General features: G+C 48.1%; 1 protein-coding gene across 7 annotated transcripts in view; it reads left to right on the top strand.

Moving 5' to 3' along the window:
- The window catches only part of CAMKK2 (calcium/calmodulin dependent protein kinase kinase 2), a 50,745-nt gene that overhangs the window by 5,995 nt on the left and 20,965 nt on the right, over positions 1-23,785 (top strand). For all 7 annotated transcript variants that reach the window (XM_029058806.1, XM_029058810.2, XM_029058808.1 and 4 more), the window contains exons 2-6: positions 14,509-15,054; positions 16,914-16,961; positions 21,122-21,175; positions 21,535-21,586; positions 21,940-22,073. In XM_029058806.1, the coding sequence (XP_028914639.1) occupies positions 14,566-15,054; positions 16,914-16,961; positions 21,122-21,175; positions 21,535-21,586; positions 21,940-22,073 (777 nt within the window). In that variant the 5' untranslated portion in view covers positions 14,509-14,565. The remainder of the gene's footprint in view (positions 1-14,508; positions 15,055-16,913; positions 16,962-21,121; positions 21,176-21,534; positions 21,587-21,939; positions 22,074-23,785) is intronic.

Raw genomic sequence — 23,785 nt, forward strand, 5'->3', positions numbered from 1 at the left:
AAAAAAAAATTCTGATTTTTTTTTTTTTTTTACCACTGTGTGCCAGGAAAGGGGTTGGGAAATGCTGGGACATTGGATTTTGGGGGAGGAATTATGAGGGAAGTGGGGCAGTTTCTCTTGTCGGCAGCAGGCATCCCACAAAGAGGCTTCCCTGCCTTCAGTTTGCTCCATCCTCCAGCCATCAGGTACATTCTGGGTCTGCACACTCAGTATTTGAATCCCTGATAGATCAGTAGCAGGATAAAACTCTTCCAAAAGGAGGACATGCTGTGGTACTGTTGGGACAATGGGGCCCCCTTTTGTAGGGCTTCTTACCTGGGTCGTAAGGTTTCCGGTCCAGCCTTCTGGTAAGCATCCACTTAATAATAATAATAATAATGTTGGTATTTGTTAAGCGCTTACTATGTGTAGAGCACTGTTCTAAGCGCTGGGGGAGACACGGGGAAATCAGGTTGTCCCATATGGGGCTCACAGTCTTAATCCCCCTTTTACAGATGAGGTAACTGAGGCCCAGAGAAGTTAAGTGACTTGCCCACAGTCACACAGCTGACAAGTGGCAGAGCTGGGATTCGAACTCATGACCTCTGACTCCAAAGCCCATGATCTTTCCACTGAGCCACGCTGCTTCTCTTGGGAGTTTGTGGTGTGTCTAGTGATGTAGGTTACTGCCCTGGGAAGAATTGTGATGGTGAAGGGAAGATGCCTTTGGAAGGAGGCTCATTCTTCTAGGAAAAACTGCATTAGATCAGGATCTCTGAGGGCTCTGATTCATAGAGTCCATCGGTGACTCTGGCAGCCCTGGAGAAGCATGGACTGGAGTGAAGCAATTTCTCAGAGTTGACAAAGTCTGAATTGAGTTTGAGTGGGGTCTAGAGGGGAGGTCCAAGCGGTTTCTACTCTCTTCTCCGCCCCCATCCCCCAGGGGATTGAAGCAGCGTGGCCTAATGGAAAGAACATGGGCCTGGGAGTCAGAGGACTTGATTTCTAATCCCGGCTCTGCCATTTGCTCTGCCAATTGTTTGCTCTGTGACCTTGGGCAAGTCACTTAACTGTGCCTTAGTTCCCTCTACCTGTAAAATGGGAATTAATTACCTATTCCCTTCCTACTTAAGACTGTGAGCCCCAAGCAGGACAGGGACTGTGTCCGACCTAACTGACTTGTACCTACCCCAGCACTCAGAACAGTGTGTGACGCATAGTAAGTGCTGAACAGGTATCTTAAAACAAAAGCAGTCTCTTGATAATTTCCTCATCTTTTACAAATTTGTGGGTTTAGGGAGGCCCTGAGGTCTAGTTTAAAGATTAGAGTTGAGAGTCGAGGCCTGAGTTTTAGTCCCATCTTTGACACTGGACTGCTGTGTGACCTTGGCCAAGTCATTGAACCTCTCTGGGTTTTAGTTTCTTCAGGATAAGATACTGCTCTCCCTCCCTCTTAAACTGTGCACTTAATGTGGGTCAGATATTGTGTCTGATTTGATTATCTGGTAACTATCTACTTCTGTGTTTAGCACAGCACTCGGGGAGACCCGCCCGTTTACTCTCTCAACAGTTGGATGACATGGGGGAAGTTACAGACTGTCAGGACGACTGTGGGCATGAGTGGTAAAACAGTGGGAGGAAGCTAAAATAGGAGCTTTCCTTCCCACAAGTCAGCCCTTTTAGTCTGTGGGAGAGAGCGCTGACTTTGGGTCTTCTCATTTGGGGACCCTGCTCTCTCTCTGGCTGCAGGGGTTGAGCAGAGTGGGGGGCAGGGGTGAGGCAGGACAAGGGGAATAAATGTCTAAATGGAAACTTGTTTTCCTCTCAGTGAGAGTGAGCCTAGGGTGGAAGTGTAGCTCTGAAACTGTACCCTGAGCTTGGCCAAGAGTGTCGGGTATCCCTGGCTTCCGGGGCAGTGCTGAGCGATGGCAGTGGGGTTGGGCCCAAAGCCCAAATGATGGCTTTTATCTTTCAAGGCCCTGGTTAGAGAGAGAGGGAGGCTTTGAAGCTAGCTGACTTCCTTTGGCCGATGGATGGTCTCTTTCCATTTCTGCCTGCAAAACTGCAGAGAGGCACCAAGACCCAACAGAGCAGAAATGGCTGGAGGCAGATGCCCAGAAATGGCTTAGCAGTATAAGCTTTCCTGTCGGTGGTACAGGAACCTGGCCAGGGCTGCTGGTGGGATTGGGCCCTCTTGGTCTTTGGAACATCCTAGCACCTCAGTGGAGACGCTGTTTACCAGTCACTGCAGAAGCTTTAGAACTGAGAAAGATTTAGAAAAGATTGGCATCTTGTTTCACTCATTCCACTCAAATATTTCCAGGGGTTGCAGATTTTAGTTCCTAGGAGGTGGATTTGTTCCATGGGTGTTCAGCCACCCTGAATAAAAATCTCCCATCTGGCTGGAAATATAGGGCCCAGCATGACCCAATCAGTCCTAGCCCAGGCCTGGATCAGTACTGGCTCTGGACCCTGACCAGATGGTGGTCTGGAAGTGACCATGGCCTTGGCCTTTTCTCATCAATGGTATTTATTGAGCACTTATATGTGTAGAGCACCATACTAAGCATTTGGGAGAATACAATATAAAAATAGTTTTTTTATGGTATTTATTAAGTGCTTACTATGTGCTAGGCACTGTACTAAGCACTAGGATAGATACAAACTAACCAGATTGGGCACAACCCATGTCCCACATGGGCCTCACAGTCTCATTCCTCATTTTACAGTTGAAGTAACTGAGGTACAGAGACGTGTGCCCAAGGTCACACAGGGGAGGAGTGGCAGAGCCGGGATTAGAACCCGGGTCCTTCTGACTCCCAGGCCCATGCTCTATCCACTAGCCTACGCTGCTTCTCTAAGACGGAGTTGGTAGGCATGTTCCCTGCCCAGGATGAGCTTACTTTGTAGATGACGAGCTGGCCTTTGGGCAGGTCTTGTTGGCCCAACCCAGCCCCATACCCAAGGACCCTTGGACTCCATGGGCAAGACCTGCCAAACCTTTTCCTTCTTTCAATTTCCGTAGCATTTGAGGCCCTGGTTTCACTTCTTTCACTTTCTGAAAGATCACTAAAAAATAATTTTCATAAGGAGGGCAAATATGTGGATTTCCCTGGAGTTAGGGGCTCCCGGCTTCCCATGGGGCTCTTGCCAAGTGTGTCTCAGCTCCTCGATTATGTCAGTGCTGCTCGGAGATGTGGATTGGAGGCCGGAGTAGCCTCATTATGGAGATAGATTTGCTGGATCTCCCTGGGGTCTTGGGGCATGGTCCAGGAACTCATCGCTCAGCATCAATTTTTCAGGCTCTGTTTTTGACCAGTTGGCCAGCTTGACTTCTTCCCACCCAAGCGTCCTCTGAAGCTCAGCTGCTGGAGGTGCTGAGGAGGAGCACAGTGGGTGGGCCCCGACCCATCAGCCCTCTCTAGGGACATCAGAGGGGGATGCTGAATGCAGCTTCCTGCTGGAGACTTATTTCAAACCCAGGGGTGAGGGACAGTGTCTGTCCTTTGCCATGGAAGTTGGAGCAGGGACTTCAGAGCTCAGTGTGTAGGAGTAGGAGACAACTACTCAGGTGTTAAACTGGAGACCCTTGTGAGACCACGTTAGGCAGGCAAAACTCAGGAAAAGTCCATTCCCTATTCTCCAAGTAGGTCTCTGTGGGGCTGATAGAGTTAGGGTGTAAGGAATTGGCCAAGGCCTTCCAAGTTTTCCATGATTTATGGAGATGGGGTCCACTTTTACTCCTCAACCCTCCTGTCCCACATTCCACCCTCCCAGGCCCTTGCAACAGTGGGCCCTGGACACATGTTGTTAATTGACTCTCTGAGGCTCAGACTTCCTGCTGTAATTGGAGGCTGGTGTCTGGCCAGTAGAACAAGAACACATCACAGCAAGTGGAGGGGAAGTGTGTTATGAGAACGTCACAGCTTCCTCTCATGCTCCTGGGAGGGGAAGGGTCCCCAGAGAGGATCCTTTAGGAGTCAGACTTTGAGGAAAGCCACATTCAGACGCCTAGATAATAGATTTTTTTTCCCACCTGCTGAGCATATGTATTGCTCACTTGGGGATTCTTGAGATCTCTTTGATAAACTCTGTTGTCTACACAGCCAGAATGTGAGGAAAATGGCTGATTAACCATACTGTCTAAGGCTCGCTCAAAGCGATATCCTTACTGTAGATGTCACTGCTCTGCCTGGCCAGCCCTTTTCTGGGAGAGGGTCCTGGAGGGGGCTGGAAGGGAGAGGGGAGCAGGGGATAAACAAGGAGCAGTGAGTTAGGAACAGCTCCCAGGAAATGGAAAAGCTATTTCTGAAGCAGCTGGCTAGCTGCCCACCCAAAGCAAATCTGCTGGAAATGGCTACCCCATACGAGGAAATGTGTGCCTGGGTCTGTCCCTCAATCTCTGCCTCCCAATTTAATTACATTTCAGGGGAGAACTTAAAATGCAGGTGCCCTCATGGTGAGGTCGAGGTTGTTCCGTGGGATGGCCAGGTGCTGAGTTTCCAGGTAGAGGCATTGGTGGGTCTTCATTGCTGGCTCACAAGCCTATGGAGGGAAAGGTTGGTGACTTGGTTGCGGGCCCTGGGGTTTGTAATATTACCCATGAGACCGGGGAATCTGTGTTTTTTATGGTGTTTGTTAAGCGCTTACTATGCGCCAGGTACTGTACTAAGTGTTGGGAGAGATACAGCTAATCAGGTTGGACACAGCCCATGGGGCTCATGGTCTTAATCCCCATTTTACAGATGAGGAAACTGAGGCACAGGGAAGTTAAGTGACTTGCCCAAGGTCACAAAAGCAGCAGATTCATTCGTTCAGTGGTATTTATTGAGTGCTTACTGTGTGCAGAGCATTGTACTAAGCACTTGGAAAGTACAGTTTGGCAACAGATAGACATAAGCGCTTAATACCATAATTATAAGTAGCGGAGCCGGCATTAGAACCTAGGTCCCTCTGACTCCCAGGCCTGTGTTCTATCCATTAGGCCACACTGCTTCTCTTCTCTGTTGTCCGGGGGTTCCTCTTCCGCACTCGTCCACTACAGCACCTGTCCTACTTCCACTCTGAAATGCTTGTCCCTCTATGCACCCAATGAGGTGACTCTCAGGCCAAGTGCTTGCTGGGGTGCACTGGACAGGGCTAGAACAGAGAAATCCATTGGCATAGTAGATTAACAGCAGCTGACTGGGAGCCGACTAGCAAAGTCCCTGCTCTCCAGGGGAAATCAATATTGGTTCCCCTGAGAGAGAGAAATCTCCATTAACCAGGGGCATTCCAGAGTCCTTGTTCTTGCTTTCAAAGAGGAAGCACACCATCAGGAGTGGCTTTAGGTGGGACAGTGATACCCTCTCTTTCTACAAGACCCCTCATATTTCTTTGATTGTAATCTCCCTGAGGGCAGGTACCACCTCTTTGAGGATCTGTCTGTTGTCACACTAGCCCAGTATTTGGAATAGAGCCAAGAACATAATGGCCCTTCAATCCGTGTGAAACGAAAAGTATCGATTAGCTCCAGAGAAAATACACAAGTTTTGAAGCAAAAGATATTTTTGTCATTTATGTTCTTTGACATTGAAATTTTCTTTCATGTCTATTAACGTCCCTCTTATTCTCTAGTCATCTTAGGTTTGTAGGCCAGATTGTAAACTCCTTGATGACAGGGACCATGTTTTGTTCTTATGTAATTCCCTCACTTTGTCCAATATCTAGTACAATAATCCGCATGACTAACAGTCCCATCTGCATAATGTTTGGTAAAGATTGCCCCTTGATACCTTTCCTCATTTTCCCCAACGGACCTGGTGCTGGTTTTTTTCCTGTTCTTTGATGTCTCAATCTTCCCAAAGCCTCCGTTCGGAGGCAGCCACCCCATTTCTTGCTCCACACCAAACTGACCTGTTTTCTGTCTCTGTCACCTAACGGTCCATTGCTCTGCCACATTGTTTGAAGTTTTGCTTTGCCTTTGAAGCTTTTCTGCCATCTCTTCTGCAGTGATCCCATTTCAGGTCTTTATAGAGAAAAGAGTAGGCGTTCTGCCCCATCCGTTCTTCTCACATGTCCCACCCGGTGAAGGTGTGATGAGCAGTGGCTTTTTGGTGCTGGAAGTCTGACTGTGCTCCAGGATCTTAGTGTTTGTGATCCTGGCTTGTCATTTGCTGTGAAATATTGCAAGTACGTGGTGGTGGTTGAATTGCTGTAGAAATTGAGTGGGGTGTGAGTGGTGAGGCCGGGTCACATAGCTATAAAGGAGGTTGGTACATGACATTCTGTATACTGTCACTTTAGTCTGAATTTTGGTGTTGTGTCAATGCCATTTTGTCTTTGAACCTCAGCAGGGGACATGCTATCCTTCCTGAATTGGCCTCCTACTGGATTTTACTGGATAATGAACTCCCTAGGAATCAGATTTTAGTGACCTCAATTCTGTTGTTCCTTAGTATACTAGATGTGGATTGGTAGGTAATCTCAGTCTTCGTCAAGATTAATTTTTAAAACCTAGTGTTCTGATTCTGAGAAGTGGTTTGTAATCCTATATGTGTGTGCGCTCTTCTAAAGTAGTTACCAGCAGGTAGTTTTATGAATGAGTGACCTAAGGAATTCCAATGATGCTTTCAGTCTGTTAAATTGAAAGAGTTTCCCTAAAGATTGGAATCATGTGCTATGCCAGTTTCCAGATACCTTGGTATGTCTTCAAATAAGCCTGCATAGACTGGGTTGAACAGGCCTGGTTCTTTGGAGTTGAGGGCAGTCATATCATTGAGGGAAGAGTGTTATCTTGATGAAGGTTTCAGAGGTTACAGAGCCCAGTCAGCTGCTGTTGTCAGCTTGTTGTGTGCAGGGAATGTCTCGGCCAACTCTGTTGTACTTCCCCAAGTGTTTAGTACAGTGCTCAGCATATAGTAAGTGCTCAATAAGAACCATTGATTGGTGTCCAATACTTTTGGAATAGTCACTAAACACTGGGTAGAAGTCTTGATGTTCTTTGCATCTCTCTAATATTTGATTGGTCATATTTGATCAATCAGTAAATCAGTGATAGGAAGTGCTTGGGGGAGTTCACCAGAAGCAAGACTCACATTCTCTGCCTTCAAGGAACTTATATGCCAATGGAGGAACCAGATACACAATTCACAAATAGTGAGAGGAAGAAAAGCAAGGATGAACTGTGTGGCAAAGATCATGCCTGCTGTGCTCTTCAGTGTTCTGAAGTGGCATTGTGATTCCAGCGAGGGCATCGCTAATAATTTTTTTTAGTTATTGGTCCAGTAGGATTCTGTCTAGAGTCTTGCCAGCAGTGGCAAGCAATGAGAATCAGCTTGGCCTAGTGGAAAGAGCACAGACCTGGGGTCTGAGGACTTGAGTTCCAATCCCCACTCTGCCAAGGAATCAAAGTGACTTTGAGCAAGTTGCTTAATTTCTCCGTGCCTCAATTCCCTCATCTGCAAAATGGGGATTCCATTCTTGTTCTCCCTCCTGCTTAGGCTGTGGGCTCCATATGGGATCTGATTCTCTACCTCAGTGCTTAGTCCAGAGTATGGCACGTAGTGAGCCCTTAACAAATGCCACAATATTTTGAGATCCCAAGCTTATTTCCACAGTCAGCTCTCTCTACTCTTCTGGAAGACAGTGATAATTGTGGTATCTTTGAAATCTTGTGGCATTTCCTCAGTGCTCCATATGTTGAGGAAGAGCCTGTGAGGACAGCTGAGGAGCCAGTCCCCTTTCTGCCTGAAACTCTCAGCTAAGGTTGATCAGCAGACCTGGTAGTTTTGCCGTTCTTCATGACTCTGACTGCAATGGAAACTTCATCAAGTTATGGCACAAGAGCCATGACTTCACATGTTGTCAGGCAACCTATTCTGGGTAGAACTCTGACCTCAATGGTGGTAGAAAGGGTAACTAGGTCACTGAAGTGTGCTTGGCATATCTTCAAGATTCTGTCTTTGTGATGAAGGTGGAGCCAGGGGGTCTGTGACAGTGTGTGCGGGGTCCATATACATTCTTCAGGGTTGTAGAAATTTGTGGTTTATTTTCTGTTTGTGTAGTCTTGTATTTGACTGACTAACAAAAGGGTGTGGTGCCTCTTGAACTGAAGAGAGCCAGGAGGAGGAGGCCTGGGTATTTTCCCAACAACGCCTGTGGTTTCTTTGTGGCCTTAAATCAGCCCTTGTCCCTCTATGGATTACTTCTGCCACCAAAGACACGGGCACCTCCCTAGCCGGCAAGGGAGATACTCCCCTCCTTTGGTTCTTAGGGAGATCCGAGGCTTGTGTCTCTCAAACATGAGACTCTCATATGTCCCGTCTCAGCAGTCCTTTCAGGGCAAGTGGGCAAGGCTGTGAGATATGGGGTAATCCTGAATATTCGGGATGTCTGCCAACCCTTGTGGAAAGGGCCAAAAGTCTCAAAAGCACTTGGAGTCTCTGCGAGTCCTGAGGGAGGGGATTAATCACTGCACTTGGACTTTGCTTTGTTTGTCCTGACGTGCCTTTCAGTTTGTCTGCCTTCCCTGTGGCCACAAGCCACAGAAAGATTATCTTCACTCTGGGAAGGAGTGTGTCTTTTCCCCAGTATCTAAGAATTCAGCGATTCTTGAGATGAAGTTGTTTCAGATTCTCTGGTGAAGATTCTAAGTAGGGAGCCCCATCTCCTTATGCCTCTGATGTAGGTACTGTATTGATTGGCAACCACAGAGCACACCTAACGGGGAATTTTTGAAGCGTGATGCTGATATTTTTGCAGGATCTTTTTTGGGGCGTTATATAAACTTCTGTTAAATACACCCCCGTGGAACCCTCTGTTGTCCTGGCAACTGATCAAATGAGAAATTCAGGCCATCAGCACTGTAGAGAGTGAAGCTCACCCCTCCTGAGACCTTCAGTCTTGCTAGCTTTGCAGCCAAATGTTGATAGTGATTAACTATCCCCAAATAATAATGCCAGTGACCTCCACTCACCTGGACCTGTTGGGTGGCTGAGCTCTGCTGCCTCAGGAGCCTCCCCACTCTGGCGGCCCTAGACTGTTGGGTTGATGTCAGGCCAGCCCTTGTATGCGCAAATGTGTTTTGTCTCTGTGGTATTCTGGGTGGAAGCCAGGCCAATGGATAGGGAGAGGACCCAGGAGCCACTACATCTGCGGTCCAACCCCAGGAGAACATCTGGCCTTTTGTGTTGAGACCCTCAGGACCCCCAGCTACAAAGTGGTGGTTATATACTGGTCCCCCTTTAGACTGTAAGCTCACTGTAGGCAGGGAATGTTACTGTTATATTGCATTTTCCCAAGCACTTAGTACAGTGCTCTGCACACAAGTAGGTGCGCAATAAATACGACTGAGTGACTGATGTCCCACGCTGCTGATCCCTGGGGCCCATTTCAATGTTTGGGGAGTGGCAGAGCCAGAGGTGCTAGGAAAATCCAGAAGTGGTGCACTTAGATCATGTGAACTTCTCTAATAGATTTCTTCTAAGGAGTTCTAAGTGCTTTCACAACTACTGTCTTGTTGGTCTTCAACCTTCATGGGAGTTGGTAGAGGGAGGCGGCATTGACAGTTTCCCTTTACAGATGAAGACACTTAGGTACAGAAAAGTAAAGCAACATGTCCAAGAGCACAATGTGTCGATGGCAGAATTGAGACTAGAACCCAGAGTTGGGATCCTTGCTCCCTCTAGAAATCTGGGTCTTGGCTCATTCTGGCCCCTACCCATGCCCTGGGAAGCCTGGTGAGACTATGAGCTTTTGTGAGCAGGGATTGTTTCTCTTTGTTGCTGAATTGAACTTTACAAGCGCTAATACAGTGCTCTGCACACAGTAAGCGCTCAGTAAATGCGACTGAATGCATCTGCCTGTGCTGGCTCCAGCAAGGTGGGGCGGCAACCCCCAAACCAGAAGCAACCCAGTCAAACAGGAGGTATTTCAGAGCTCATTCCTAGGGGCACCAAAGCAGATCCTGGAAATAACTCCCAGGCCACTTACCTTGATTGGTTTGCTTCCTGCTCTCCCGAGCCAATGCCTCTGGGAAACTGGGGAGCGAGGAGTTCCCCTCTCGCCCTTTTAAGAGCCTGGGAGGTGGTGGAGTTTAGCATTCAGACCACTGTAGCAGTAGGAGCGGCCAACATTGTGGATTAGACAGAAATAAAGGAAACAGGGTAGCGCGTCAGAGGAAGGTGAAATAGGAGGAAGAGACTTGAGATCAGGGAATAGTAGGCTGTAGGCTACTCCCAAACCAGCAGAGGACTAGGATACTCAAGTGCAGAGTAGAAGCTCTGCCATCGAGAACCCAACAGGTCCAGGGACTCCTAGTCTTCCTATTGAGGCCTTGGAATGCTGATTCAGCAGCCTGGGGGGGGGGGGGGGGTAGGTGCAGGAGTTTCTAGGAAGGTGACTAACTTGTAGAGAGATGGTGAGGAGATAGACGAAGCAGCAACTCACAGAAGAGGAGGGGAATTCTGAAGAGAGAGAGGCTGGAGAGGGAAGATGATGCCAGTGATTTTCCATGCCCTAATATTGGTTCCATGTGACTTGTCTCATTCTTTGTGAGTTGAGAGGAAGACAAGGAGCAATGCTGTGACATCAGGAGGCTGTGTAATTAGAGTTCTTGTCTTGGTTTGAAATGCTTTTTTTGGGGGGGGGGTATTTAAGTGCTCACTAAATGCCAAGTACTGTACTAAGTGCTGTAGTAGATACAAAATTATCAGGTGAGATCCAGTCCCTATCCCACATAGGGCTCCCAGTCTTATTCCCCGTTTTACAGATGAGGTAACTGAGGCACAGAGAAGTGAAATGAATTGCCCATGGCTACACAGCAGACAAGTGGTGGACCTGGGATTAGAATCCAGGCCCTCTGATTCCCAGGTCCACACAGCTTTTAATGCTCTTCTTGGCCTTGCCTCTCTGCTTCATTGGGTCACCTTGTGGCCAAGTCCCAACCCCAAACTCCATCCCAGATCCTCCAGCCACCCAGCACATTGACCTTCAGAAGCCCAAGATAGGTGGGAGCACTGACTGGGATGGGAGCAGTGTTAGCCATATGGGGTGGGGTCCGGGAAGACAAAGTTTGCAAGGTGAACCACGTGTTTCTTCTCTTCCTCCTTCCCTCCGTCAACCAATCAATCAATCCTATTTATTGAGCACTTACTGTGTGCAGAGCACTGTATCGAGCACATGGGAGAGTACGATGCCACAGAGTTGGTAAACACGTTCCCTGCCCACAAGGACCTTACAGTCTCAAGGGGGAGACAAACAGTATAAATTATGGATATGTACGTAAGTACCCTGGGGCTGAGGGTGGGGTGAATAAAGGATGCAAATTCAAGTGCAATGCAGAAGGGAATGGAAGAAGAGGAAATGAGGACTTAAGGAAAGCCTCTTGGAGGAAATGTAATTTTAATAAAGCTTTGAAGGTAGCAAAAGTGGTGGTCTGTTGTATATGAAGGAGAAGAGAGTTCCAGATCAGAGGCAGGATATGGGTGAGGGGTTGGCAGCGAGGTAGACGACATACAGGTTCAGTGAGTATGGCCACCCCCTGACCTAAAATTGACTTACCATGTCCCAGGATCCCAGCCCTGGAGGAAAAGAAAGCTGGTGACTCAGAGTAGCGCTTCATCAATGTTCCCTGCTGGAGGGCAGGGCAGGGCAGATGGTAGGAGATGCTTAATCCGAAAGAGAGCCAGGCGGACAAAGTTGTCAAACCCTAGAACTTGTTCTCTGGAGGGGCCGAGGCTTCTTCCCCCCCCACTCTGGGGATTGTCTGGAAGGTTTGGGGCAGTCCAGTTCAGAGGCTGGAGGATGAACTCAGTGACTTTTTGAGGCCCAGTCACCCAAGGATTCTCCAGTTCCATAGCAGGGTTTCCCATCTGTGGACCAGCACACTTTCTATACCAGTGCAGCTGAGGGCTGGCTTATGTCCCTGCTCTGCAGCCACCCAGGAAATGAAGCTGGGGCTGGGGCCTCTCCAGCTATTCTTGAACATCGTTGACCTTTCTCCTTTTAGTATGCAGTTTAGTGGTTCTGGGGATTCCCCCAGCTGGAGGCTAATGACAGGCCCTGTTATAACGAGTTCCCTTGCTTAGGTCCTGGAAACAAAACAATTGTGATAAGTTAATTCTACCACCTAGGCGAACTCATCGGTGTAACAACAACAAAAATACTCTAGCCTAAATGTGGTTTATATGATATCTTTTCAACATCTAAGTTGAAACTAACTAAGGTTTTGAAGACCAGTTGGAAGGCTCAGCATCATTTATTGAGAACCTTCTGTGTACAGAGCACAGTACTGGGCACTTAAGGACATAAATGTAAATAAAAGACAAGGCAAGGTCTTTGTCCAAGAGGGGTTTATAGTCAGATGGGGAAGACCAACAGACAGAAATTGCAAACATGCAATAGGGAAAAGCATAGATACCAATGATAAAAATAAATATAGGGAATAAATAACAGATAAACAGTTGAAGGCTAAAAGGTGGCTGAAATTTTTTAAAACTTAAACATATTGAACTAAGCCTGTCCAGCTAAACAGGTCCAAAACAGAACTCCTTATCTTCTCTGTCCTCCTCCGGACTCTCCATTACTGCCTCACAAGCCTGTAGCCTTGGCATTAGCCTTGACTCTTCTCTCTCGTTCAACCTATCACGAAATCCTGTCAGTTCAGCCTTCAAAATCACTAAAATCCATCCTTTCCTCTCCATCCAAACTCCTGCCACATTAATCTAAGCATTTCTCCTATCCCACCTTGATTACTGAATCAGCCTCCTTGTTCACCTCCCTGCCTCCTGTTTCTCTTCACCCCAGTCCATACTATACTCTGCTACCCAGATCATTCTTCCACAGAAACAGTCCATGTTTCCCCATTTCTCAAGAAACTTCAGTGGTTGCTTATCCACTTCCACAACAAACAAATTCCTTACCTTGGGCTTTAATGCACTCAATTAACTTGCCCTTACCTCAATTTGCTACTCTCCTACCTTAACCCAGCCCGCACACTTCAGTCCTGTAATGCCAACCAATCACTGTACCTCGATCTCATCTATCTTGCCGACCTTTCGCCCACGTCCTGCCTCTGAACTGGAACACCCTCCCTCTTTATATCTAACAGACAATTACTCTCTCCCACTTTCAAAGCCTTATTGAAGGCACATCTTCTCCAAGAAGCCTTCCTGACTAAGCCCTCATTTCACCTTTTCCCACTAACTTCTGCGATGCTCTAACTTGCTCCCTTTATTCACTGCTCCCTTCCCCCTGACAGCCCTTATGTACATATCCATAATTTATTCATATTATCCATTCCCCCCCCCCATAGAGTGTTAGCTCATTGTGGGCAGGGAATGTGGTTGCTATATTGTGTTGTAGTCTCCTAAGCACTTGTTCCAGTACTCTGCACATAGTAACTGCTCAGTAGATACAATTGATTGAGCTGATATGATCAAGAAGGTAGGGATTAATCAGAGAAGGCGTCTTAGAGAAGAAGGGGGCTTTTTTAGGAAGACTTTGAATGTGGGGAAGGATATGGTTATGGTATGATAAATACCAACATTATTATTATTATGGTTCTCAGAATCTATAATAATAATAATAATGCTGGTGTTTGTTAAGCGCTTACTATGTGCCGAGCACTGTTCTAAGCGCTGGGGTAGATACAGGGTCATCAGGTTGTCCCACGTGAGGCTCACAGTTAATCCCCATTTTACAGATGAGGTAACTGAGGCACAGAGAAGTGAAGTGACTTGCCCACAGTCACACAGCTGACAAGTGGCAGAGCTGGGATTCGAACTCATGACCTCTGACTCCCAAGCCCGTGCTCTTTCCACTGAGCCACGCTGCTTCTCTAATCTGAGGATCTGAGGAGAGACTATAGACTGTAAGCTGGTTGTGGGAAGGGAATGTGTCTGCTAACACTTTTGTACTCTCCTAAACTCTTAGTTTTTAGTAAGTGTCCAATAAATACCACTGATTGGTTGATAGGCAATTCCTTGCTGAGGGAAAAGCATATTCAGTGGGTCAGATGGGAGGGTGTGAGCCAAGGTACAGTTTTGACATCTTAGGGAAAACAAAGCTAACGAGCTGGGATGCAGTTGGAGATGAGAGCGGAAGGTTAGGTAAATAGCTGGTGGAGAAGTTTGAATCAGTGTTTAGGACTTTTTGTTTAATTCAGAAATAGGGTGCCCCTGTAGGCTTTTTGAAGGAGAAAAGGATGATGTGCCCGAATAGTGTTTCAAAAGGGTGAAGCACATGAAATGGAGCGGCCCCAGCCCCTCAGTGTTGACTTGATAGAACTGACCTTGTTCTTGTCTTGTCTGTCTGTCTCTCCCGATTAGACTGTAAGCCCGTCAGAGGGCAGGGACTGTCTCTGTCTGTTGCTGACTTGTTCATTCCAAGCGCTTAGTACAGTGCTCTGCACATAGTAAGCGCTCAATAAATACTATTGAATGAATGAATGAATGACCCCATTTTCAGGATGGGGAACTGGAGGCAGGAGGTGTTTGCCCTCGGTCCTGAGGGCTAAGCAGGCCACACGGCTCCTCTCTGTTTCTCCAGGTTGGAGGTCTTGGATGGGAGCGGTCCAGTAGAGTGGATGAAGCCGGCCCGCGCACCATGTCATCATGTGTCTCGAGCCGGCCTGCCGCCCAGGATGAGCTGGGGAGGAATGGCGGAGGCGGCCCCAGCCCGAGCCCCAAGCCCTGCGAGGCGCTCCGCGGCCTGTCTTCTCTGAGCATCAACCTGGCCATGGAGTCCTTCATCGTGGTGACGGACTGCGAACTTGGCCAGGCCCAGCCGGAAGGGCTAGGCGCGGACCAGATGGAGCCCGGTGGGGAGGAGATGATGCTGCCGCTGCCGCCTGACAGCCAGGAGCCCCCTGGCCCGTCACCGGAACCTCAAGCCAGGCTCCGCCTCTCCAGCCGTAAGCTCTCCCTTCAGGAGAGGTCTCCGTCCACCCAGTCCCCCGGTGGCAGTGCGGGCATGAACGGGCGCTCCATCTACCCGTCTCTGCCATACTCCCCCGTCAGCTCTCCCCAGTCCTCCCCTCGCCTGCCCCGCAGACCCACCGTGGAGTCTCATCGGGTCTCCATTACCGGTTTGCAGGTAGGCCGAGCCGGGCTTACTGTGGGGTGCAGGGGGTGTCTTGCTGGCATCTTGGGGGTAGAGTGACTTTCCTCCTACTTTGGGGTTCTCTCTTTTTGCCTCTTGGATGGCTCCCCTGCGGGGTGGCACTAGGTTGGAAATGGCTTACTTCGGCTGGTGGGGCAAGGATAGGCGGGTGAGTCGCTGAGGCTTTCAGGCTTTCTGACGGTTGGGCAGGAGATCCCTGATGCGGATTCCTGCAGCCCCCAGGGGAAGTAGAAATGGGACCAACCCAGAGAGATGGAGGGAAGAGTCAGACCCCGAACTTCTAGTCTGAAAACTTCGAGATGGTACACAAGAATGGCCAGCTGTGGGCTCCACTAGGCCAGCTGATGGCAGAGGAGGAAAGCGGCCTTATGTCTTAAGCCTGCTGTTCCTTAACTTGGCATCCGCTGCATGTGGATTTACAGGGCTCCTCCTGGGGCAGTGGAACTAGGCCATGGATGGTGGGAGACTGGGGAGGAGCAGGCCTGGGCAGGGGGTTTTAGCATCTTACCTCACAGAGCAGGCCCATGTTTCCTGTTTGTTCCCTCCCTGTGCTGTCATCCCATGAGCCTGTTGGGGTGTAGGGAAGGGCTATGGTTTGTTAGCTGGATGCCTCCCAGAAGACTGAGCAGCCCACAGTTCATTCTCCTCACCACACCCTCCCCTTAGGAGGCTGTGAACAAAATGTGACCTTAGCTCTTTCTTTGCTGTTCTCACACTGTCCACACTTCCTGCCCCTGAGCAAGTGGCAAGAGGCTATGGAGTTAGGGCAGTAGGTCCCTGCAGCCTGAGCCTCGGACAGAACCAGTAAAACCACTGAATTGTCTGACACCCACCCCTTTCCCTTCTTCAGCCTTAGGGAGGGACTCACTTTGTTTGGTTTTTGATCCCTGCTTCTTCCCCGCCTCCCCCACACTCACCAAGGAGACCATCTGCCAGGGGCCAGAAGAGAAAAAGACTAAACTAGTCAAGGGACTTGATTCCCTTCAACCTGTGGGTCTCTTGTTTTGGCTAATGCCATATTGGGAGGGAGGCTTGGGACAATATTTCATTGTGAGGACAGGGAGCTGTCTGGCCTGAGGAGGTTGAAAATGGGTTGAGGACTGAAAGGGAGATGGGAAGGAGAATGAGAAGGTGAGATTGGAGACTGTGGGTGGATAAGTAGTGAGGGGGGGAGTTATGGTATTTTTTTAAGAGTTTACTGTATACCAGGCACTGTACTAAGCAATGAGGTGGATACAAGCAAATCGAGTTAGACTCAGTTCCTGTCCCACATGGGGCTCATAGTCTCAACCCCCATTTTACAGGTGAGGTAACTGAGACACCAAGAAATGAAGTGGCTTACCCAAAGTCACACAGCAGACAAGTGACGGAGCAGGGAACGGGCCATGGAGAATTGGGAAGAGAAAAGAGACTAGGGCTGGAGAAGGTGGGAGGAAGAATGGCTGAATGAGATTCTCAGCAATGAAATGGCAAACCTTGAAGGGAATAGAGCTCCTAAGCGTCAACTGGGAATGTGGTTTCAACTGATGAAACCTGTTATTATTAAACTTTTAATAGATTTGCCTTGTGTGATTAGTCAGTCAATCTCCATGGCATTTATGGTCTGAGAAAGCTCACAGATGACTTGAGGCGGTTGATCAGGTTGGGGGTGTGGTCATTTTGTTTACATTGATTTTTCCATCTAATTGACTTCCACGGCCCCACCTTGTCCCTGGAGTGGCCTGTGGCTGGTAGCTGCAGAGATGTCTTTGCCCTGGGATGGTGATCGCGCCAGGCAATCTTGGCAACCGCTTTCTCATCTTCCTGAGCTTTTTCCCTCATGTTCCCCACAGGACTGTGTGCAGCTTAATCAATATACATTGAAAGATGAAATTGGAAAGGTAAGTGTCTCCTACCTTTCCCAGCCCCTGACAAAGCAGATTCCAGGTTGGGGCAGATGGAAGAGTAGTCAGGGGTGAGGGTAGGAGTGAGAAGAGGTTTCAAATTGGAGAGTTTACTCATGACAAAATCTTTTTCTGAAAACACAAAATGCTCTCAGGAGTGAAAACCTTGGTTTCCCTCAGAACCCAACTAGCAACTTATTTCAGATCCCATAGAGCAGTTATGTGAGTGTTTTTGTTTTGTTTTTTAAGGGGCATCAGATCTGGTAACAAGTCACATTTGCTAAAACTTGGTTCATGGAGAAGAGAGAGTGAGTTTGGGAGTTGTAGAAAGGGGAATCTAAGCAGTGGAAGTGCTGGCACAGAGACCCAGCCTCCCAAACCCAAGGGTGCTATGTGTGGTCTCCTCCATTTCAGTAGGATGTCAGGCTAAAGGGAGAGTTGGTAATGGTGCAGGTGGGTTTTGTTTTTGTATGTCTCTTTAACTATATGGGTTTTCTGTGGGCAGTGGCTTCCTTCCCAGAGACCTCAAACTTTTCAGAAGCAGAGTGTTTGGAGGTTCAGAGAGCACCAAGCCAAGAGAGTTGGGGAGTCACAGACTCACACAACCTCCCCGCCCCAACCCAGCAGTCCATAGGAGTGAGGGAGCACCAGTCTATTCAAAGTTTTTAAACCCTGGGATCTGGCCAGGCTCGCCCCAACCCCACCCTTCAGGATTTTCTCCCATTTGCCTCTGTGCCCCAGGAGCTCATATTCCACCACAGGATCTTCCTGCTTGAAGAGACGAACCTGTTTCCATCTGGATGTGTTGGACAGCCAGCCCAGAAAAACCACTTGTCTCCCCTTCCTTAAAAATTTCTTTGAGAAAGCAGTTCTTCAGTTTTCATCAAAAGAAGGGTGGCCGGTTGCCCATTTTTCAGCCGGTGTGTCCCTGGTTTGATAGCAATATGGATGCCTCCATGGCTGGTATTTTTATCGTCAGTGCCCCAGCCTCCTTCCTCCTCGGCTCCTACTGCTTAGTCCCGTGGCTCGGAAGCGGCAACCCATGGTTACTGGAGCCTGGAGCAAAATAGGGGGTTCCTGGCCCAGGGAATCCCAGCAGACTCTAAGCTACCTTGAGAACAGGAATTATATCTACAAACTTTTAATTCAGTACTCTGCACATAGTAAGTGCTCAATAAATACTGATGATTGGTGAACTTCCCCCCTGCCACCCCAGCACAGGGACATGCTGTAGGTTCTGTGGGTTTCTGTAAAAATTTCTTTATAATGTCAGTATGTTACTGTGCAGTGAATGTTACCCAAAGACGTGTCCAGCATTCATGGGTCCCGCCAGTGACTTCCCTGCAAGGAACCCATCCTCTGTTTCCCAACCTCCCACAAGAAGCCACATGGCCTAGTGGATACAGCATGGGCCTGGGAGTCAAAGGACTTGGGTTCTAATCCTGGGTCTGCCACCTGTCTGCTGTGTGACCTTGGGTAAGTCACTTAACTTCTCGGTTCCTCAGTGATCTCATCTGTAAAATGGGGATTAAGACTGAGCCCCATCTGGTACATGGACTCTGTTTCACCCAATTAGCTTGTATCTACCCCAGCACTTAGTACAGGGCCTTGCTTATAGTAAGCATGTAACAAATACCATAAAAAGCCCACAAACACTCATTTCTCCCTAAAATCTATCCTAATTCCTGCCTGCTACAGTTTTAGCCAGTTCCATTTTGTCCTGTCCACGGTGAGACCCAAAGACTGCTTCCCCTCACACAACTCTGAACTCCTCAACTTAGGGATTCTTACAAACGACCTTATTCATTTACCATTTAGTTAGTTTGATCCAGAGAGAAGGAGATGCTATTTCTATTTCACTCCCAGAGATTCTTAATCCCAGTTCTTAATAATAATAATGATAATGTTGGTATTTGTTAAGCACTTACTGTGTGCAGAGCACTGTTCTAAACACTGTGGTATGCAGAGTAATCAGGTTGTCCCACATGAGGCTCACGATCTAAATCCCCATTTTACAGATGAGGTAACTGAGGCACAGTGAAGTTAAGTGATTTGCCCACAGTCACACAGCTGGCAAGTGGCAGGGCTGGGATTCGAACCCTTGACCTCTGACTCCCAAGCCCGTGCTCGTTCCACTGAGCCACACTGCTTCTCGTAATAATGATGATGATAAAAAAAATTAACTGTTTACTATGTGCCAAGCACTGTACTAAATGTAGGGTAGGGACAAGATACTCATGTCAGACATTCTCTGTCCCATATGGGCTTACAGTGTATTTGAGAGGGAGACTGGTATTTAACCCCCCATTTTACAGAGGAGAAAACTGCAGCCCAGAGAAGTTAAATGACTTGCCCAAGATCACGCAGCAGGCAAGTGGAAGAGCCAAGGTCCATTGACTCCCAGGCTTGGGCTTTTTCCACTAGGTCATGCTGTCTCTCTTGTGACAGCTGCCCCTTTTCTCCTCCTCCCTCGTGACTGCCCTGTCCCACCAAATTTGGGGTCGACCTGGCCCAGGGAAACAAGCTTGGAAACTGGATTCAGTTTGGTTTTCAGAGAGTTTGACTTCTGTTTCTCACTTTCTCTCTCATTGTACCGGAGACAAATGGAATTTTCTTTTTTTAAAAAAAGAAGCTGTGTTATTTGTCTTCTGAAAATCTCGCAGAAAGGTTTCTCAACCCAGAGGCTTCTCAGAATCCCTTGGAGGCTGGCAGGGATCAAGCATATCTCTTTGAAGTTCCCAATGGCACTTGGCCTTGGGAAAACACACTCAGAGGACCCAGACCCACCCACTCAAACATTGTCCTGGCACATGCACATACAACCTCCCATACACTCCCCCACACCCATAGCCACAAGCAGGCACATGTGCAGAAAGGCATCTCTAGGTGATTTCAAGTTTTAGATCATGGGGTTTGGAACTCCAGGGATTAAGAAGAAAGATGTTGTCTTGGAAAATTGTACTTTGGGGATTTGTTTGCATTTTGGACTAAATCTCAAGAGTTAGGTTTCATACTGGAAGCCTCTCAATCAAGGAGTCATTAGTATTTTTTGAGCACTTACTGTTTGTTAAGCACTGATCATAGGCAGCTCCCTGGACTGTGGAACCAGCCTCTGGCTATTCTCTCTGCAGCCTGATGATGTCCAGACATGTCCAATTCAGAAAAGGGAAAAACAGCATGCATGATTTGATTTTTTTTTTTAATTCAGCCTTGCACATTAGGCTGGGACTAAAAAAGTTTCAGGCTGTAGGCAAGTAAGAATTTGAAAAAAAAAAAAGGGATTCATCATAAATCATCCTGGCAGTGGCCTTATAATTTTCAGTTCACTGAGACTCCTGGCCCTCAGGTGCAGGACAGCTCTAACCCCCAAACTTTACATAAGTAGAGCCTCCACGGCTGCCTAATAGTTAAATGTATGGCAGAGCCATATGGACCCTGTTTGATTTTTGCATGCAAGAGCGACACTTACCTTCTTACACAAAAACAGATCATCGAGATCCTCTGTGCAGCTCCAAATGCTGCATCTTAGAAAGGGCACCGTAGAGGTGAAGGTTTCAGAGAAGGGTAACCAAGATGGTGGGGAAGTTACTTTATGAAAGGGTTAAGATCAGTCCAGAAAGATACAGAGGGATCATGATTGAAAGATGCAGAATCATGAAGGGTGGGGGCACTGGGTCATCATTGCTCATCAAATCCTTCAGCACCAGGATTAGGGGGACCCTCAGTGAAGCTTGAGGAATGTGGAACCTGTTCAGAACAAAATAAGAGGTAAGGCTTCACTCTGTGGGCTTAGGAAATTGGTTGCTACAGGAAGTTGGCACCAAATATCAGGAGGTTCAAGAAGCGTTTGGATAAATAATCTGTGATGCTTTTGTAGAGGACAAGTTAGGGATAAAGGGGAGGAACATTAGGGTTGTTAGCTGGTCTGTCTTTCCACGTCAGAATGGTTTGAGACGGGAGCTCAGCCAACCCTCTAACTGTCCTTCTGCTACTGGCGGGAGACAGAGTGCAGGGCTGGATGACCCAATGGGCTGATCCAGTCATACTTGTGTTCTTATGTGGGAGCACTGGAGATGTTGGAGAGAACATTTGGGGCTGGTGGGTAGGTCCCCATGGTTTTTTAATGGTGTCACCTCATCCAGTGTTCTTTTCTGTAGGGCTCCTATGGAGTTGTCAAGTTAGCCTACAATGAGGATGACAACACATACTATGTGAGTAGCCAGTTCCTCTATCCTCTCTCCGAATGAACTGAGGCTTTTTTTTTTTTTTTTTTTTTGGTGGTGGTGGTGGGGCGGGGCCGTTTGGTTCTTTACTTTCCAGGTCTTTCCCTCCCTTCTCCTGATCTCCTGCTTAGTTTTTCAGAGACTGTCTTAGGGCTTAGGGACTCAAACTAAAATAGAGGGTCTGTTTGGGGAGCCACCTTCTGGCTTTTCTTCTAGGGTACATAAATCTGGGCGGTGAAGGAATGGAAGGACTGGAAGGACTGGAGAAGGGAGATTGAGTGAGGAGCCATGGGGAACTTCCATCATAAATTCCATCACATTAACCATTGTTCTTCTTGTCCCTACAGGCAATGAAAGTACTCTCCAAAAAGAAACTGATGAGACAAGCAGGTTTCCCACGTGAGTGGGGTGGATTGACTCCTGGCTAATCATTTAAAATGGAGGATCGTTTTGGGTGGTGGGGAAGGGAAAGTGTTCCCACCCCAAGATGTGGTCCTTGCTCCCAAAGCTGGTTCCCTAAAGGCCACCCCTGGGCACCTGAAGTGCTGTTGTTGTCCCATCTCTGCTCTGCCCTTCGTGACTCTAATGTCCTTTTTGGGGAGGAGACAGCCCATTTGCCTCTATGTGTCTATTTATTGTTATATTATGCTCTCCCACGCATTTAGTAGAGTGCTCTGCACACAATAAATACGAGTGAATAGCCCTGCTCTCCATCCCTGGCTATGTGGTTCTTACCCCTTGTTCCCCTTTAGGCCGCCCTCCACCCCGCGGCACCAAAGCACCCGCCGGAGGCTGTGTCCTGCCCAAGGGCCCCATTGAGCAGGTGTACCAGGAAATCGCTATTCTGAAGAAGCTGGACCATCCCAATGTGGTGAAGTTGGTGGAGGTGAGACCCTAGAAGGGTGGGTTGAGGGGAGGAGAGTGCAGTCTCAGAGGTGAACCCTGAAGGAAGTAGGAGAGCTAACCGGCCCATGAGGTATTAGAAATATCAATGAGGAATATTTGCAGTTGATGAGGTTGCTCATGAGGTAGCCGAGAGGAGGGTGGGGGAACTAGAGTTAATTGTGTGGTGGCGGGGTGGTCAGATTGAGTCTGGCCATGCGGACAGAGAGAGCAAGAAGAAGTTGCCTCTACCTGCCTGTCTGTGTGTTGCCATCCCTGCTCACTCTCCTAAAGATGGAAAGCAGAGATTGCTCTCCACACCTCTTTCTTGGCTCCAGTGAGAAATTCTGGCTGCAGGATGTTGGTGCACGTGGGTGTGTGTTCTGTGCTGATGAGTCAGCCGCTTCTGGATTTTAAGTGGGTCCTGGGAGGTTGGGAGAGCTAGGCCTTAGGCCTTTATCCTCACCTCTGGTTCTGGTCTGCCTTTTGCTCTGCCATTTGCCTTGGGGGTCAGGCCTTCTACCCAGCTCTTTCTCTTTGGCAGTTTCACACCATCCTGAGAGATAAGGCTTCTCAGCAAGGTGGGAGCTGTCACTTTTGATCTCCTTCTCCTCCCCTGACTGAAAGATGAATGAAGAAAGTCAGAATTGTGCTGAATCTTGGGAATGCTTCCCTGAAACCAATATCAGTGGTATCCACCCTCCGAGGTCCTGCACTGAGGACCACGAGTGAAAAATCAAGAACACATTCTGGTGTCTGCTAGCAGGGTATTAGCTGCCCCTTGCTGTATTCTTTTGGTCTCTGGAGAATGGGTAGGTTGTAGATTCCCAGAGCTGGGTGGGACTTCAAGAGGTTGACAGAGAGCCATTGTCCTGCCTTTGAGGGAGGAACACACCTATCCCAGATACTCAGTGCAGAACATGGTATTATGCACTTGGGAAAGTACAATACAACAGAGTTGGTAGACACAATCCCTCACCCACACAGAATTTACAGTCTACAGGGGGATGCAGGTGTTAAATTAGACTGGGGGTAGGGGAAATAGTAGCATATAAGAATGTTTGCACATTTGCTGGGGTGAGTGTCAGAGTGCTTAAGGGGTATAAAGCCCAATTCATACCCATCATAGAGGGGAAGGTGGATAGGGGAAATAGGTTTAATCAGGGAAGGCACATCTTGGAGGAGGAGATGTGATTTTAGGCGGGTTTTGAAGGTGGGAGCGCGATGGACTGTCAGATATTAAAGGGGAGGGAGTTCCAGGCCTGAAGAAGAAGGTGGGCAAGGGGTAGGTGGGGAGATGGATATGATCAAGATATAGAGAGTAGGTTGGTATTATAGGTACAGAGTGTGTAGGCTTGGTTGTAGTAAGAGATCAGTTAGGTAAGGTAGGAGGGAGAAAGCTGATTGCCTTAAAACCAGGGGTAGGAGTTAGATGCGGAGGGGGATGGGTAACAATTGGAAGTTTTTGAAGAGTGGGGAGATAAGGACTGAACAGTTTTCAGAAAAATTATATGGGCAGCAATGTGAAGTGACTTGATCCCCCTGCCATAGATAAGAGGGTAGGAAGAGTTCAACCCCTTAACTGGTCAAGATCTTGGGAATCTGGGTCCTGCTTTGGGGGCACACTTTGGCCCTGAGTTCTGTCAGGTGGTTGGGTGAAGTCTCCCTTAAAGACAAATTTCCCGGAGGAGTTTGCTGGGTTTTCTTTTCCTTTTA

The sequence above is a fragment of the Ornithorhynchus anatinus genome, chromosome 2 (genome assembly GCF_004115215.2).
Source record: "Ornithorhynchus anatinus isolate Pmale09 chromosome 2, mOrnAna1.pri.v4, whole genome shotgun sequence".
Classification (NCBI taxonomy): Eukaryota; Metazoa; Chordata; class Mammalia; order Monotremata; family Ornithorhynchidae; genus Ornithorhynchus; species Ornithorhynchus anatinus.